The sequence below is a fragment of the Daphnia magna genome, linkage group LG10 (assembly GCF_020631705.1).
Source record: "Daphnia magna isolate NIES linkage group LG10, ASM2063170v1.1, whole genome shotgun sequence".
Classification (NCBI taxonomy): Eukaryota; Metazoa; Arthropoda; class Branchiopoda; order Diplostraca; family Daphniidae; genus Daphnia; species Daphnia magna.
In genome coordinates this window covers 8361627-8377887 of record NC_059191.1, presented here as the reverse complement: position 1 = coordinate 8377887, position 16261 = coordinate 8361627, and the positions used below count along the sequence as shown (strand labels likewise).

The following is a 16261-nucleotide window of genomic DNA, read 5'->3' as shown; positions in this document are numbered from 1 at the left end:
ATTAAAATCCACACATTCAAAAATAGAAAAAAAAAAGAGGGTGTGAGCTGAAGATGTTCGACTTATTTTTGGCTCCACCTATGTCTAATTTGAACTTGACAGATCTCCTGTTGCCACGATTTCATCAAGCATCCGGTCAGAAACGAGAGGACATCAAACGCTAGGTTGCGTACCCATTGTATGTGGAGGGTAAATACACCCATGCTTTGGCGTACCTTTGCCTCAGCGGCCGCTTTTATCACACGTTTACATATTTTCTTCAGTCCTCCGTTCGACAGACTATTAATGCTTATTTTATTCACTATATCATCTTCAGCAGGCATCTGATTGTACCTCGATTCTTCACATTGAAAAGTTCTTCTAGCTGTGAGACTCGTGTTCACTTAAACCAATTATAAAACGTCAACTAGGAAAGTTAAACAGTGAACTTCATGTACGTTTATAAGAGCTCTTAGAAAATCATAAACAAGTATAAATTAAAACATATCCTAATTACTGTATATTTTCACGATTAAGGTTTATCTCTGAGATGGGCTCTCGCGTGAAGATGCCTCCAACATCGTAGCCAAGTTTCGACACTCTACTAGACAAATGACAAGCCTGTCGATAATTACCCGCCTTTTTCTCCAATTCCGAAGGTGAGTGAATTCAATTACTACATTTCTCTTGCGGCCGTTTTCTAGTTAATAAGAGTTTGTAGGTCTCAAACGGAGGACGGAACGTTGGGGAAGGTATCGAAAATTGTGCTTGTAGTATAAGTTATACGTGGGTAATTTTAGGTTAATAACTGGATGTATGTGTTCCACTTGACCCGGAAGTTTAACAATGGATCGTTATTGACAACAATTAGATTTTGTAAGTAGTCTAAATAGTAGCTAACGTGCGTTTGAACTGCATGGGTGGTATGCGTTACTGAAATGACACACCATAAGAAATGTGACACCAAATGCATTTGCAGGGAAAGGGCCTATGCAAGAAACATAACAGGCCAAGTCGTAAATGAAAAGTACGGTGAAACTAGAAAGAGAAACAAGTTAGTAATGTTATGCAGAGTAGCGTAACCCAAAAAATAAGCGCTTCCAAACATTTTGCATGCTGTTTACGATTGTTATGGAGCATTCGCTACGCATCTGGCCCTGTAGCTTTGCTGCCCGTTGGCTTTTCTCGCAATCTGGTGTTATTTCTAACATTACAAAGATGCTTATAGTCCATCTCGTTCTACGCATAAAAGCAAAAGCGGAGTAGAACAAGGTTTCAGTCGACATTCAGAACTCGCTTTCATCACTCACTCGCTAATGGTTTGCTAATGGGCCATTTCTTTAGTTAACTAACTATCGTTTTTGTTAACCGTTTCTCTTTCGAATTAGTATCTGATCGTTTAGCAGTGTTCAATTTCAAAATTTAAAAGAGATGCTTTTGAGCAATGATCCGGCTCGAATGTGATAACACTTTCTTAATTGATAGATCCCACTTAGAAGTATAACTTGCACCAGCTTACACATTCCTCTGTATGTCTGCAGCCAAGTAGGACTTGCTTGTTGGAAAAGGAAATCCACCTGAAAATTATTCGTGAGTAAATGTTTCATGATTTTGAAAAATAAGTGCATTTACTTTCCTGTCTTTATTTTTGAAACCTATTATAGCACTCATAGAACATCTACAACTGAACGTTTCGAACACGAATTTAGACATATGGAAAGGCTGTCTACAATCGCACAGCTAGTGTCTTTTCGATTGATTCTCGTTGCTGTTTTGATAACTTGGATTTCACCAACGCTATGTAAAACTATTCACCATCAGCACACAAGTAAGTTCTCATAGAATGTCTTTCGTAGCATTAAACATATTTTTGTACTATTGGTAAGGTAAACGATACTTTCTTATTTTCAGCTAAATTATGCGGTCTCTATGCGTATGAGGGAGACAACATAGCGTTCCGTTGCCCAGAAAAGTTGGAATTTCCAATGGCAGACCGATTCCATCCCACTGTTGAATGGTACTTCAATGATGGAATTATGGATAGAAAAAACCATCGAAGACTACGCTTCTCGATCCGTCGGTTTGTGTTGATATAGTACATTCAGGGTCCATTTGACGAACGATATTTTCGAAAATTTTTATTCGTTCTAGAAACTCCATTCACATCGATAATGTTCAACGGGAAGATGAAGGTGTCTGGGCTGCAAGACCGCGTTCTCCAGAGCAATTCCAGCACGATATTAGTGATTCTCGTTCAAAGACGTTGGCTACCTGTAATTTCACGCTAGGAGTTCTAGAAAATCCCAAAAATCCTAGATCACCTCCTAGAGACAGTCAAATTTGGACGTCAGCCTGGGAAGGAAAATCATTTGAGCTTGTGCAGGAAATAAAAGATCTCCCATTCATTGAAAGTGACCGCAGTAATTTATCGTTCCAGAATAGACGAATTGGCGAACAAAAAAAAGGTCTGCGATTGATAGCGAAACGTATTGGAGAGTCGTTGGCCCTTAAATGTCCTAGTTATGGTATGCAAAATTAATTATTTTCGTACACATCCCTGCCAAAACAAACCTAACTGAAAATTATATATAAACACCAAAGATTATAGATCCTCTTCGCAGCCGATAATTGAATGGAGAAAAAATGGGAAAACAATTCGGCGTTCGAAAAATCGAAATCAATGGCTGCTAAAAATTCAAGCGTTAAAAAAAAAAGATTCCGGCGAATACGAATGTGTTATATCTAATATCCACAACAGTGCGAATTTTACCTTCCACTTAACAGTGCTACGTAAAGGTATAACTGAATTTCATCAAAACGCTGAACAATTCCATAATTTATTCTTGCTCCCTTTAATACAGATGCCTTGCTGAAACCGAAATTGTTGGGAACGCAGAACGTGACAGTCCGGGTTGGAGACACTGCCCGTCTCAACTGTAACATGGCATCTCGGGATCGCGGCTTTTCCACTGTCGAGTGGCTACTCCAGACCAGTATCAATGGATCCAATGTCGACTCTACGGGGGCTCCCTTTTTTGAAATTCTAGATGTGAGTCCATTTCGTAGATGCTTTGCTTTAATTTAAAAGTTAAAAGCCATTGGTATTTGAACAAAACAGGTAGATTATTCCGACGGGAAAGATAGACGAGTTCTTTCGATAGAGAACGTCACGTATGAAGACGACGGAAAATACTTTTGTGTGGTGAAAAACCAGCATGGAACATTCGTTCAAAGTTCTTGGCTAATCGTAGGTATTTTGAATTATTGTTTTTTTTTTTCGTCTTTACTTCATCACTCGTCATTCCCACTCTTTTTTTTTACATAGGTGACGTAGAAGATATCTTTTTTAACGAGTTTACTTACCAAGTTTCCACGGTCGGCTCAGTGTGTGGGGTTGTTTTTATATTATCTATTGCTATTCTCTTCGTGTTAGTCAGGTCAAAGTGCAGGTAATATACTTGTTTGCTCGTTATGAAACTGATTGTAACTGGATAAGTTTTGGTTTCAAATAGACGCCAAAGGGAAAGACGAAGAGCTGATACTCGTAACAAATCTCCTATTCTGAACAAGAGAGAAACTAATTCACTGTCAAAAGATTCGCCATGTGAAGCAAAAGCTGTAGCCCTGCAGGCCTCTCTTTTACCAGAACTAAATAAAAATCAACCAAATAATTAACAGGCTAAATAGCAACAACAAACGAGCAGTCATTGGAAGTTGTATGCCCACGAATATTCGCTCTGATATTTTTTTAAAATGTGGATTCCCATTTGCCTATTTGTTTTCCAAAAAGTATCGAATAACAATAAATCCACGGTCGTGGGTCATCTTCAATATTTAACAAGACTGCTTGTGGGTATGGTTTTATGTGTGAGATTATTTTTGAAGTTTACTAGTAATAGTAACAGATGAATAATATAAAGTTAGGAAAAGAAGGCAGAAAGGAGACCCATAGACTGTAAGAAAGAAGTTACTAAAATTATTTACTTAAATTACTAGTTTTTCCGTTATCAAATAACTCAAAAACTATAAATCACACGTAAAATTGAAGCCAATTTTTGTTATATTCATTCAATTTCGAATCTCAGTCATGTATTTTAATAGTAATGTCTAGGTTATCGGAAAAAAAAATTAATAGAAAAAGTCGGGCAAACAGAGTCCATCAGTTGGGCTTATCTTTAAGCTACGGCATGTTTAGTTATAGCGTGTAGAGCAGTAAAACATCCTGCGTTGCGCGTTTTCCACAAATGCGAAAATCTCATTTGTGTCCAAGTTGGTCTGCTGCGGCTGCAGGCCTGCAGCGTCTTATGGAGAAACCATCTTCTTCACGTTAAAAATTAAGTTTTCATAACTATAATTTAGATTTCCCCCTTTTCTTCCTAGCAGTGGGTGCCCTATTCATCTTTTCATTTCCTAATTTTTTTTTCTAGCTCCAGTTCTATCTACTTTATTTTAATTTTATTTTTGTTTGTAAATTGCTCGTCTCTTTTAGCCGAAGAATTTCGTTTGCTGCCAGAAATTCGTCTGCTACAAGGGGATGAACAACAAACCATTCACAAACAATAGCTAAATAAAAATAAACCAGATAGAACTAGGGCTAGAAAAAAAAATTGGGAAATGAAAAATGAATAGGGTTAATGAAAAGTTTGGTCGCTAGATGCCGAAGAACAAAACATCTAGCGGACAAATTCTAAACTACACATATCTCTGTTACCCTTTAACACTTTATGGAGAAGGAATAGTGCGTGTGTATGTCTTCTGGTTCCTGCTTTTTTTTTTTTCCCTCTCTCTCTCTCACATTTTTTGTGTTTTGAAGGATAATTTAGCTAAAATCAAATGGTATGTTATGTTTTTTCTTTCAGTATATCCATTGCTGTTGTATTGGAAAGGGAACTTTTCAAACTGATTGGTTTTTGTGTAACCAGGTGCACAGCCAGGTGTAACAGAGTTGGAGGAAGATCAATGCCACATATTCTGTAGACTGGGATACCTCCACTGGCTTCGAGCACTATTTGTAATCACAGTTGAATGTTGCAGTTTTGTTGATGCATGCCATTTGAAAACTGTAAAGTGTCCTTCTTCTTTATGGTGCCAACCATTAACCACCACCATTTCAGCAGCCATTGGCCCATCTCCAGTTAGCCAGTCAACTGTCAACATTATCACCATTTTAGCAGCCTTGTGAGATGTGAGACAGCCAATGATCAATAACATCAGCACCTTTTTGGTATTGTGAGTTACTTAGTTGTCTAGTATCGCTTTATTGTGATAGTAATTACCCATTGTAGGACAGGCAAGTGTTCATCTACTTTTTGCTGTAAAATTGCAGTACCTACAATTTTTCAAGTCTTTGCCCTCCATAGACTTAACACGTAAGTTGAATTGCCATTTCCTTTTTATTACAACAGCAGTATTCTATTCCCCATCTAATAATGTTTTTGCCTCTTTTTTTTTAGCCTTATAAACTTCTCATCTTGCTATTGTCTGCCGTACAAAATCAAACACGAAAATTTCTCGCCCCATCTTCGTTTCGTCATCGTCCCTTTGGCGGCTCATATTCGTCCCGTTGCCACCTCGTCTTTCTTCCAATTTTTGCTTCGTTGTCGCCTGGTCTTCGCCCCATTTTCACTTCGTCGCCGCTTCGTCTTCGCTTCGTCTTCGCTTCGTCTTCGCTTCTTCGCCTCGTCTTCGCTTCGTCTTCGCCTCGTCTTCGCCACGTCTTCGCCACGTCTTCGCCACGTCTTCGCCACGTGCTCGCTGCCTAGTTCGTTCTTCGCGGTATCGTTATATTTTGAATGTATAGTACTAGTTAACCCGTTGGCTGCCACCCCGTTTTTCTCCCCCTTTTTTTTTTAGCTGTAGGGACCGGGCGCGCTGTTCTGCCCCATGGTCTATATGCCATGGGGTGGGGCAGTTGCAATGCCCTTGCTCCGCCGTAAGGCGGTTAGGCAATGCACCAGTAGGGACTTCCCTTTGTTCGACACGTTGATGGATACCAGGAGTGTGCATTCTCGTAATGGTTTGCATCAGCGTGTCAGCCCGGACTTGTCTACGGACAAGTCCCACCTTGGTCGCAATCCTTCAGACTCGACACGTAGAAAAGTAGAGACACAACCTAAGGGTTGTACGGCTTGGCAGCCAACGGGTTAACTATGTATTTGTGTTTGTATTTATATATATGTATTTATGTAATTATATGTGTATGCTAAATAGTGGTGGAATTGTGGGTGGAGGAGGGACAATAAAAACAATTCTTTCATTAATTTTTTCTTTGTATTTATTCTTTATGTTATACAAGCTATAAACAGGTAAGACAAATTATTTGTCTAAAAAATTTCTGCTATTTGAACCACTGCAAGAATAAGACTTTCAAAATTTGCATGGACTCCCATTCACACATTGAAATAAAAATCAATGATTCCCAAACAGAACTTAGCAAAATCAACTGCTTCCTTTGGCAAAACAAACCTCAAGTTCACCGCTGCACGAAAACTGTTCGGGTGTGGCAACAGACATTTACCCGTTTGGCTGCATTGAAATGGATTCACAAAAATACCAATCTATCTCATCAGATACCATTTATTTTGCACTGTTGATATGTGCCTCATGAATTTTTTATCAGCAAGAAGAATTACATAAAGTCACTACAACTGCCAGGAACGCCATGAAGACTGGAAATGAAGTGATGCAACACCTAATGCTTTAATTGGTCAAGAAGTGTTAATAAGGCAAAACACAATTGAAAATTTTGAAAACTGTAAGATTGCCGTGAGAAACATGTCTTCTCCATAAACAATGAACGCCAACGCCAGACTCTGACAAACACAATCTTTAACAATCCATGAAAACCCAACGAAAGACAACGACTTTCTACAGAGTGGAAAATCACGCCACCCTTTCAAATCAACAGTTTGGCATAAAAACAAACGCGAAATCTATCGCCTTGATTATGTAATTATTTAATCTCCTATTTAATTCTTGCAATAATCACACTGTATTGCTGAAGATTCCAAAAAATTGAAAAAGAAAAATGATATCTATCTAAGTATCTATACTTCCTTTATCAACTTTGTCAACTTGTTGTAAGTTTCTTCAAGTTGGATATTGATAAAAAGGAAATATAATTACCATTTAACCTAGACATTTATGTAAATGCAGGAAAATGGTAATAAAAAAGAACCTCAGGTGTTCAATGTAAGCATATGCAGTATGCAGCAGAAGTCCTACAGCTACTAGTTAGTTTAGCAGCAAAATATTCTATCAATACTACATATGTTTCCTTATTAAAGACTCTACGTAATTAAATACAATTCTGCCAAACAATGGTCTTATTTTAGTTAGATTGAGTTCCAGTAATGCAAAGAAATTTACTGGAACACATTTGAACATCCACAGTGAAACTGGTAATGGTAAATTTTTTCATGAATATCTTTGTATGACAAGGTGAGAAAATTTTACCAGAATCACCATTGCACTACTTAGTTTGAAGCTGCTGGTACTTATTCAATAATATGTGGTACATGTGCAAGTGGCAAGAGCCCTACAACTAATGGTACTGAAAGGAAATCATGATTAACTGTTTGAGGTTCATCACATTTTAAGGTTTGCCTATGATAAGACAAGAAACTTGACGTTCTATTTTAATTGATAATTAATCTATTATGATGTGAATTAAAACAAGGAAAACCTACTTAACCATCTGCATAGCATGATATTTAATGTTTCAGTTGGTTAGGTGTGGCAGATCTGGTAGCTGAGCTACTTTTCACGTGGGTTTTTATCTACGTTTTCAGTTCACGTCCGTAAATTCTTGGGATTACACACAAACAGAAAAGTATATTCTTTAATGCATAAATGAGCTTCAAAAACTGTGATAATATTACCTGATATTACGACACGACCCTTTTTTTTTTTAAACGTATGTTTGGAGACGGACGACATGACTTCCTAACCTTTAACGTACGCCGTCAGAAAATGGAATGGAGAGATGGAAACTATCTGTTGATGGCCCTCTGGTGAAACGCCGTTGCCAACACCATCTAGTGTGCAAATGGTAACGGCGAATTAAAGCGTTTAGAGAACTAATACCTTTCATTAGGTAGAATTAAAGTTTTTCTTTATTGAAATCCTATGTTTGTCGGAATAAACAGTTGGAATATCAGAAATCCATTATTGTTTTAATAGTATTAACACCAAGAACGAAAAAGGGGTAAAATTCGGGATGAATATAATTAACTTCCGGAAACTGAAGATATTTTCATGAAATAAATATCATTTGCAAAAATTTCAACCAATTACCAGTTTCTTATGAATATTTCTCATTTATATTTAATTATAAAATTTTTGTCAGCCTGACTTTTTGTACTCAATGGCCTCCGGTGTTCGCGAAGTTCCAGATAGCCTTGAAGAAAAAAAAATTACTCAGTATAATCAAAAGTGACCACTGATTTCGATTCAGTTATTGATTTTCTTGTTACATCAGCCACTTTTTAAATAAAATAAAACAAAGTGCTGTTAGCGCCCCAACTTTAGTTTTTGTTTTTTTACGTTTAGCTCATGAACTATAAGGCCAATTGAAAAATAAACTTGATTTCCGTGATTATCATTCAATTCTGAATCGAAATCATGTATTTTAAGGAAAATTTGAAATTTGGCCAAAAAATAAAAAAGTGGGAAGGGTACAGCCTTCCCATTTTGTCGAAATCTGCAAAAAAACGACATCGATTGGAATTCGACAAAAATCATACAACGTAATCAAAATTGAACGCTGATTTCGATTAAGTTATTGGTTTTCTTGTTAAATCACAAAATACTTCTTTTTGTGCCAATAGGCAAATCTTTATCGTAACATCTACTACAACAACAGAATCTCTATTGGAAAATTAAATTATTCAAGAATTAAAGTATTAATTTCACCCTCCCTCACTTTTTGCATGCGAAAATGTTATGGCTGTTTTCGTAAATTGTATTTCAACGGGAATGACGTAGCCTACGTAGAATCGCGTGTAAAATCCCAAGGACAACAGTAAAAAGTTGAAAACTTATTGGTGCACATAAAACGACAAATAACCAACTACCGCGACACGAATACCGATTGGCCGATGGACGGGCAATTAAACGGGTACAGTTGGATACATAGAACGGCTGCCAAATTCCCAAGTGTGTTTTTACTGGCTGTCAGTAGTCGGATGAGTTACTGTTGGAACACGTCAGGTTTTTTCAATAAAGCTGGAAACGTACGAGAGACATTGGCATTGGTATGGTAGAAATAGCAAGAGACGATAGATTAGATGACTAGTATTATATATGGCTCTCCGGAGAATAACATGAAAGAGAAAAATATTGCAAATCGACTAGAATATAATTAGATTTAACAGAAAATTAGATGTAGAAATAGTCAAACTCAATTTCAAAGTGTTCACAACTTTTTCAACCGAAACAAGGTCTTTAATATACATCAAGTGTGTAATCAGTACGAAATCCTCGTTTATCTACGGCATATTTGTTATCTGCCTGACATTCGTAATAACCAGAGTCTCGCTGAGTAGTTGGATCGATCTCCATTTTGGACGTAATCTGGTCTTTTCCCACGTTGAATTCGTGCACCTGAACGCAAAAAAGCATATAAGACACATGGCGTACATACGGCGTACTGGCGTACATACGAGAATAACCAAATAACCTAATGCGCAGCAATTAAAAAAAAGTTATTTGAATACACCTACCTGAAAGAAAGGATGCTCATATAATTCTATGCCGTCTTTTAGCCATGTAATGCGTGGACGCGGTAATCCCTGTGCTTTGCAGTAAAATGAAAGTTTGCGGCCTAAGATGTACTCCGACTCGAAATGGGAGGCATATTTAATTGAAGCTCCCTATGCAAATTTTAGGTTAGGTCGTATAGAAATGAATATCAACGTCACTTACGTTCGGATTGTTGTAATAAGCATCACCAGCTGATGATTCTAAAAGGGATTCTTTGCCCCCTACTCTGTTGTCTTTGCTGATTAAAATAGGACCACCTCCACTTTTTCTACCGCCACCCGATTTTTGTTTCATGCCTGTCGGGCGTGTTCAAATATTGGCAGCATTAATATTTTGTGTAGGAATATACGTCCAGCAACGTATCGGGTACCGCACGCAATGTAACAAATCCAAGCAAACAATCAGTGTTGCCGTTACGGTATTAATAAAAATCGATCAAACAAAACGATCCATATATTGACTACCAATATATTCTAGATGATATCAAGTTATCTTGGGGGAATTTGCAAAGCTAAGCTTAATCACATTTTTTTAGAAAGTCTCGCGATAAATAGGTCAAAGAACAAAGGTGATTCGAACAACCGAAAGGAACACAAGAGAAAATGTAAAGTGTCTTCTAATTTCGATTGACGTCAGAGAAAAGTATACCAGAGAATTTACTTCCAAACACTCATAGTTTTACTTTTTAGTTACGTGACCTAAAATTTAAGTAAACATTTTTATGCAGTCAGGTAAGTCCTACCTCCGCGACCGCGACCACCCGATCCAACAGCGCCTTTACCGACTGCAGCGGCATCAAATCTATTAAAAAGGAGACTAAACAAGAATAGGCTCAATATGAAAGAAAAAGTCTTCATTGAATGTTATTTGAGTTCGATATCTTGAAGGCGTTCAAAAATGAATAATTTCAATTTAATTTTTCAAAACAATAGAAATGTTCAAACAGGAAAGGTCTTAACCACTCGAGCACAAGACGGAGACTGCAGTGCCCGTGTCTCTTGCTCACTGTCGCTTTGATCAAACCAAGTCGTAAACCTATGCGTCCGCGCTTCGACCTTCCATGCATCGATTTTTGCTTAAATATTGCACAACACGTCAACCACAATTTTATTTTTACTGGGTTTCGAGTGTTGTATGCTTATAACAGCGATGACAACGCTTGCGTGTCCTTTGTGATACAATGATATCTGGATCTTTCCTCTGACATTTAGGATACGACAAAGAATGACATGCTTATAAAGCAAGCAACAAGTTCACTTGATCCTCGGTGTCAGTTGACTCTCATAAAGAAGAAACGCCACTGGTGATACTTTGTTAAACTCCCCTGGAATTGATGACGGATACGTAGGATCTGATATCCTTCTAAACAACAAATCTGGAAGAGCTGGATTATTTAAGCACAAGAACAAAAAAGCGCATCATCATTAATCGTTGAATAAACAAAAATCTGGTTGACAACGCATCTCTTGTTTAAAATCTAATGAGGAAAACTGCACGTTCATACACATAAGTTTCTCAAAACATAACTAAGCTAAAAATTTGGCTTCAATAGAATTCAAAAGTGGAGAATTTTCTAAGTGGAATAAGCTGCCGTCTTTTGGTGCTTGAAACTTACAAGGAGGTGGTGTTGTTTTTAATTCATCGATGGGAGAGGCGTTTGGAATGAGTCGTCGTCGTTTAGGAATGGGAGTCTTTTCAGCAGACGATTGAAAAAGCTTTCTTTTGTGCGAGCTTGAATCTACAAGCGTCAAGCGTTTGGGTTTCGCTTCGGTTTCTTCTTCGAACTCATATGGATCTTCGTTGACGTCGTTATTAACCAGTCCCGAAAAATCCGGTGAAGGTCGAACACCACTAGTTCCCTCGACGTTTGGCCGTCTATAATTGACTACCGACCAGTTGGGGTTATGTTGATAAAAATTACTGGCTTGGTTATTTTGATAAGAAAGTGGATGCCGAGACGAACGACGGAGTGTCAACGGCGAAACGATCGAAGGACGTTCCGCTTTGGCGGGCGATTGAAGTTCAACTTCTTGATTCTGTCGTAGCGTATTTTCATCGAGCTTGTGTACTTCACGTTGAATAAAAGGAACGTTAATAGATTCACGAGATAATCTGGAGTCATCCTCCGAAAATCCATCTGCTTTGTCTTCTTTCTTTGATTCATTTCCTTCTGTTTTCAAAGGACTATGGAGCTCCAACTGGTGTCTACCCGTAAAATTAGTGTCATCCAAAAAGTGGATTACTTGATGTCCAGGCCGACCAAGAGGGCCAGTTTTACACGGCGTTCTGCTTTCATGCGATTGAAATGACATGGGCGATTTCAAGATACTTCTAGGATCGGGGACAACCTTTGATGACGGAGTTGCTGGCTGAAAGCTGAAATTAAACTGCACTTGTTTCGGCGTTTTCATTGGCGTCTTATGAGGCGTGCCCTGGACCAACACTGATGATGTTGCTGGTTCGCCAAATGTTAACCGCTGACGTGACGGCGTGGAAGGCGGTAAAAGCATAGTCGAATCACCCTTTCGTGGGGTAGCGAGCGATGGTATGGGCTGTGAGTTATCGGATTCGATGACAGTTGCCCGATGACTAAAACCGAGCTCAGTGGTGGGCATGGAGTCGTTTCTCGACAGAATCTTGGAGAAGAGAAATCTTGCAGATTGCCCAACTTGTGGAATAATGTCTTCTGTAGGTTGGATGCTGGTATTGGCTTTAGCCTTTTCTGACCAAACTTGGCTCTCTCCTCTTGACCAGTTCCGCGATGCTCCCTTTTCCGGATTCAACTCCGAGGTCAACGAAGAGTAAAACGATGCTCGTCGGCGCAATGCGATAGCTGCTTCCAATCGTCGTGGGCTCCTTCGCAAAACTATTTGGAAGACAAAGAATAATTAATTTTGGTCATGTTCTATGGCACAAGCAATTCTTGAAACCCACCTTCTTGTTTAATTTCTGGTGATTCACCGACAACGTGAATGCCATCAGTTTTTTTGTTTTTATTATCGCTACGAAGACGGGATGGCGTTTCTGGCGCTAGAATGGCATCTGCAAATAAAAATTAAAAGTAAATGGCTGTCGGAACAAAATGTGCAATAATGTTGGAAAATACTTGGTGCTTTGCTAGGCGTCGTGAACTCTGCTATTGGTTCGAACGATGTGTTCAATTTTCTTGAAGCTCCTTTACATGGCGATTTACTTCTATTTTTTTGAAGGGGTATCTCCGCACCAAATTGTAAGCTACGACGTACTCGAACCACTTCATTTGATTCTACGAGTATCAAAAACAAGATCAGAAGATCAAATACTAATGTAATTAGTGTTTAATATTTTTTTTTTCGGCTTACCTTCTTTCTTCGCAGCGACTGGAACTTTCTCCACCTTGTTGGGAAGAGTAATCTGTTTTTTGTGCTGAAGAACATTGAGGCTTGGTTGCCTGGACAGCGTTCTCGACCTGTAATTATATAAAGCCATTTTAAACATTAAGGATGCACACAATGAGACAAAATGTTTGACTTGCACCTTAATTCGCGTGCGACTGATCTTTGACTGTTACTTGTTTCTTGCTGGGAAGCAACTGAATGAACAGACGGCACTTTCGAACTAAGGGCGGGACTTGGAGTCCGAATTGAAGTTTTCAGTCGCACCTGCTCACTCAAGCTGGCCGGAATAGGCTGATTTAATTCTTCACCCAAATTAACTAGAAACTCAGGGAGCATGTTTTCAAAACTGAAGAAAATAACAAAATTATTGACGCCAAATTAGCAAACTTAACGTTGGTCGTTTCATTACCTATGTATCAAAGCATCCTGAAAAAAACTTGTTATTATTTGAGGATTGGAATGGATTGAAAGCATTTGAAACAAGCTAACAGTCTCTTGCAGCATATCTTCTTCTTCTCCTATTAACGAAGGGACGACCTTTTTGTTTTATTTTCATAGAAAAAACGCAATGTTGGATTATTTTTCCATTGTGTAAAGCCACAGCCAACTTAAACGTTACCCAACACAATTCAAGACGGAGCATGATTTGAAACTTGAATTCGAAAACTTTGCTATCTTTCGGCGTTGTGCGATTAACAGTTCCAGGTTTCTTCATCAAGTTTTGTTGGATTATTTCATATCCCGGTACCTGTTAAACATTACACGTGTATGACGCATTTGCTATTGTCAATAAGCGATTGTTTACCAATGATGTTTTTTCTTCGAAGACATAAAGGATAGTACTGGCTATCACCTGCACTAGGCACAATAATTGCCAGTCTTCAAGTTGGGATGTAAACTCCTGGTGTTTGAGCTTTAGACAGCTATCTAATATCTTTTGTTGATCAAATTTTTCCGTATTTGGAACTAATCGAATTACACCTTCCCCAAACGCGATGGATGAACGCAGGTTTGACAAGTAGACTTGAAGTTCTTTCCATACTTTCTCCTTCTTTTCTTCTGCTACTTGCTTCTCTTTGTAGATTTTTTCTCTTTCCATTTCATCGTTTTTTGCCCGCACCTCTTGGCTTTTCTGTAGAAGAGTAGAAGCGCGAAGGTTTTGAATCCTATTACTGCCGATTTTCTTAATTGCAGCCTCGTTACAATTGGCTGAAACACCTCCAGATATGTCGCTTTGGTGTATAGGGAGGGACAGTTGATCAAACGAATTGTTATTGAACTCCTTTATGCCTTCTTCTTGGATTTCTTCATTTTGAAAGCTGATATTAAATAATTTAGGGTCAATAAATAAAGGAGTAAAAAGTTAAGATTATGTACCAGTCCTTAAGTATTTGCCAATGCATTCCTAGGTGAGTTCCTTTCTTTTCGACATAGTTTCCTTTGAGATGACTCCGGACATACCACCTGTGGTCCTGGTTAGTAATTGAAGACGGAACATGTTCAGCGTATGGTGAGCAACTAAGATTATCTTCAACGAGTTTTTCGACAAAATTTCTAGTACACGAAAATTTTGCTTCTTTCTGGCTTGTACTTTCAAAAAGATTTGCAGCCCAGAACTGAAAGGTGGAGTTATCAGAGGATGGGAATAACAAAGAAGCTGTCCGTGAAGTGAGTGGTGAAATGCAACAGAATCGATCATTCAACTGACCAATCTATACGAAAAAAAACAAAACAAATAAAACATAATGAATAAATAAATAAGTAACAACAAAATTTAATGTAAACCCTTAAGTTAGTACGTCATGTTACCCATGATATTTTGTGAAAGCGAAGCTCCGGTACCAATATGCTATTGCTGGTGAGTAGATATAACGATTCATAGTTCAACAAGCTGGCGACTGGCACTGATGTTTTCTGTACTGCCTTACAGTTGATCACAGTATTGTTAATATTTGTGTCCTCCAAACTATGCAAAGCACAGAAAGATATAATGTAAGCATAAACTGGGATGGTGAACCATATTTAAAAAGAGAAAAAACAAAAACACAGTACCAAAGACTAGATTTTGTGCATCCTGGGTTCCAGCACTGAACTTGGAACTTGATTGGTTCTTGGTGTAGAATAAACACTATTATTTTAGAACCAAGAGAAAGAGATTGGCAAGAATGACATTCTTTTGGGGTGTCATCTTCTGTAAAGCATGACGCTTGCAATATTTGACTAAAACTGAAGGGTGAGATAAGGAACTGTGCATTAATGACTGCCCCACGTAAGTTACTTGCAATTTTCCTAAACATTGTCTTCTTTTTGTTAGAAAAATCTATGAAATTCAGACTTAATTGAAACTCTTGGAAACGTTTTGCCAACTCTTTAGGCAATATGGCATTTGTAATTGATTTAGTTGATAGTTCATCTTGTACACTGAATCTACAAAATGATTTTATTCCTTCATCAGCAGGTACTTCAGTAAATATGAACACCATATTTTGTAATCCCTGCTCAAGCTGTTTCCCAGCTTTTTTCCCTTTTCTGGTAGGGGTCAAGGAATCAGAGGGTGCTTTCCAATCATAATCTGAGATAATATCTTGAAGGGTTCGACTGAGAACACAAGCTCCAGTCATTTGACTGAAACATGCTCCATCAGTCAATCCATTATTCTGTTCAAAACGAACAGTTAATGTTTCTTCAAACTCCTCCACCGTGTAGGCATTAAGGTCCACAAAACTTGCTTTGTTAGTAAGATGGTAATTCGATGAAGAATAAAAGCGGTAGCCCCACCGAATATTAATTTGTTGCTCACTGAAGTAGTTCAAAATATTCAGAGCGATGTGTCGTAAAAGATGAATACACTGTGAACGGAAATCATCATCACTATTAACCACATTATTACTGGATCTGATAGAAAGAAAATCTAGATCAAAGAGAAAAATTATGCTTGGTCTCATAGCCATAATTCACGTAATATAAAAAACGCAACACATTTATTACAAACTGCTTAAAAAGAAAACATTCAAACGCTTTTCACTGCCGAATTTCAGATGATTTTAGAGGCGCCTTTAACAACGTTGCCAGTACAAGTATGGCAACAAAAGCACGCTTTTTTTCCAAAAATTTCGAAAACCAATGCCTTTTTTATTCTATTT

At 38.1% G+C, this 16261-nt stretch overlaps 3 protein-coding genes and 2 long non-coding RNA genes across 9 annotated transcripts; 2 read left to right on the top strand and 3 right to left on the bottom strand.

Annotated features, from left to right (window-relative positions):
• The first annotated feature begins 45 nt into the window (after nucleotides 1-45).
• LOC116932530 (fibroblast growth factor receptor 3) lies at nucleotides 46-3812 on the top strand. 5 transcript variants are annotated; one of them, XR_006652085.1, is made up of 11 exons: nucleotides 46-433; nucleotides 517-638; nucleotides 1465-1569; nucleotides 1644-1807; nucleotides 1891-2059; nucleotides 2131-2504; nucleotides 2581-2775; nucleotides 2841-3028; nucleotides 3098-3226; nucleotides 3305-3428; nucleotides 3492-3527. XR_006652085.1 is itself a non-coding variant. In XM_032940290.2 (11 exons), exons 4-11 carry the CDS (start codon nucleotides 1693-1695, stop codon nucleotides 3652-3654), a joined length of 1461 nt encoding a protein of 486 aa, XP_032796181.2. In that variant the 5' UTR covers nucleotides 46-433; nucleotides 517-638; nucleotides 1465-1569; nucleotides 1676-1692; the 3' UTR covers nucleotides 3655-3812. The 5 variants fall into 5 exon arrangements, 4 of the variants coding, with proteins under 4 accessions (XP_032796181.2, XP_032796180.2, XP_032796183.2 ...); XM_032940290.2 differs by having other exon boundaries at nucleotides 1676-1807; nucleotides 3098-3230; nucleotides 3492-3812; XM_032940289.2 differs by having other exon boundaries at nucleotides 3098-3230; nucleotides 3492-3812.
• Nucleotides 3813-4599: 787 nt separating this feature from the next.
• Nucleotides 4600-6110, top strand: LOC116931801. Its single transcript, XR_004399170.2, has 4 exons — nucleotides 4600-4815; nucleotides 4902-5203; nucleotides 5265-5348; nucleotides 5433-6110. It is a non-coding gene; the product is annotated as an uncharacterized LOC116931801 (long non-coding RNA).
• A 429-nt stretch (nucleotides 6111-6539) lies between these two features.
• LOC116931933 lies at nucleotides 6540-7980 on the bottom strand. The gene is made up of 2 exons (XR_004399205.2): nucleotides 7860-7980; nucleotides 6540-7785 (listed from the first exon to the last, which is right to left on the bottom strand). It is a non-coding gene; the product is annotated as an uncharacterized LOC116931933 (long non-coding RNA).
• A 940-nt stretch (nucleotides 7981-8920) lies between these two features.
• LOC116931683 (immunoglobulin domain-containing protein oig-4) lies at nucleotides 8921-11065 on the bottom strand. The gene is made up of 4 exons (XM_032939301.2): nucleotides 10484-11065; nucleotides 9904-10037; nucleotides 9702-9851; nucleotides 8921-9582 (listed from the first exon to the last, which is right to left on the bottom strand). Exons 1-4 carry the CDS (start codon nucleotides 10596-10598, stop codon nucleotides 9424-9426), a joined length of 558 nt encoding a protein of 185 aa, XP_032795192.2. The 5' UTR covers nucleotides 10599-11065; the 3' UTR covers nucleotides 8921-9423.
• Nucleotides 11066-11205: 140 nt separating this feature from the next.
• Nucleotides 11206-16180, bottom strand: LOC116934895 (treslin). The gene is made up of 11 exons (XM_032942323.2): nucleotides 15171-16180; nucleotides 14928-15084; nucleotides 14496-14830; nucleotides 13924-14437; nucleotides 13738-13866; nucleotides 13528-13655; nucleotides 13258-13464; nucleotides 13083-13189; nucleotides 12848-13006; nucleotides 12676-12783; nucleotides 11206-12607 (listed from the first exon to the last, which is right to left on the bottom strand). Exons 1-11 carry the CDS (start codon nucleotides 16067-16069, stop codon nucleotides 11268-11270), a joined length of 4083 nt encoding a protein of 1360 aa, XP_032798214.2. The 5' UTR covers nucleotides 16070-16180; the 3' UTR covers nucleotides 11206-11267.
• Between the last annotated feature and the right edge of the window lie 81 nt (nucleotides 16181-16261).

Bases quoted from the DNA above. Each gene is read 5' to 3' on its own strand.
- LOC116932530 (XM_032940290.2), top strand. From the start codon at position 1,693: ATGGAAAGGCTGTCTACAATCGCACAGCTAGTGTCTTTTCGATTGATT. The intron at 1,808-1,890 runs GTAAGTTCTCAT...TCTTATTTTCAG, and splicing joins TATTCACCATCAGCACACAA to CTAAATTATGCGGTCTCTAT. The intron at 2,060-2,130 runs GTTTGTGTTGAT...TATTCGTTCTAG, and splicing joins CTACGCTTCTCGATCCGTCG to AAACTCCATTCACATCGATA.
- LOC116931683 (XM_032939301.2), bottom strand. From the start codon at position 10,598: ATGAAGACTTTTTCTTTCATATTGAGCCTATTCTTGTTTAGTCTCCTT. The intron at 9,852-9,903 runs GTAAGTGACGTT...AAATTTGCATAG, and splicing joins CTTATTACAACAATCCGAAC to GGAGCTTCAATTAAATATGC. The intron at 9,583-9,701 runs GTAGGTGTATTC...TTTTGCGTTCAG, and splicing joins ATGAGCATCCTTTCTTTCAG to GTGCACGAATTCAACGTGGG.
- LOC116934895 (XM_032942323.2), bottom strand. From the start codon at position 16,069: ATGGCTATGAGACCAAGCATAATTTTTCTCTTTGATCTAGATTTTCTT. The intron at 15,085-15,170 runs GTACTGTGTTTT...TGCTTTGCATAG, and splicing joins TGCACAAAATCTAGTCTTTG to TTTGGAGGACACAAATATTA. The intron at 12,784-12,847 runs GTATTTTCCAAC...TTTTATTTGCAG, and splicing joins GACGCCTAGCAAAGCACCAA to ATGCCATTCTAGCGCCAGAA.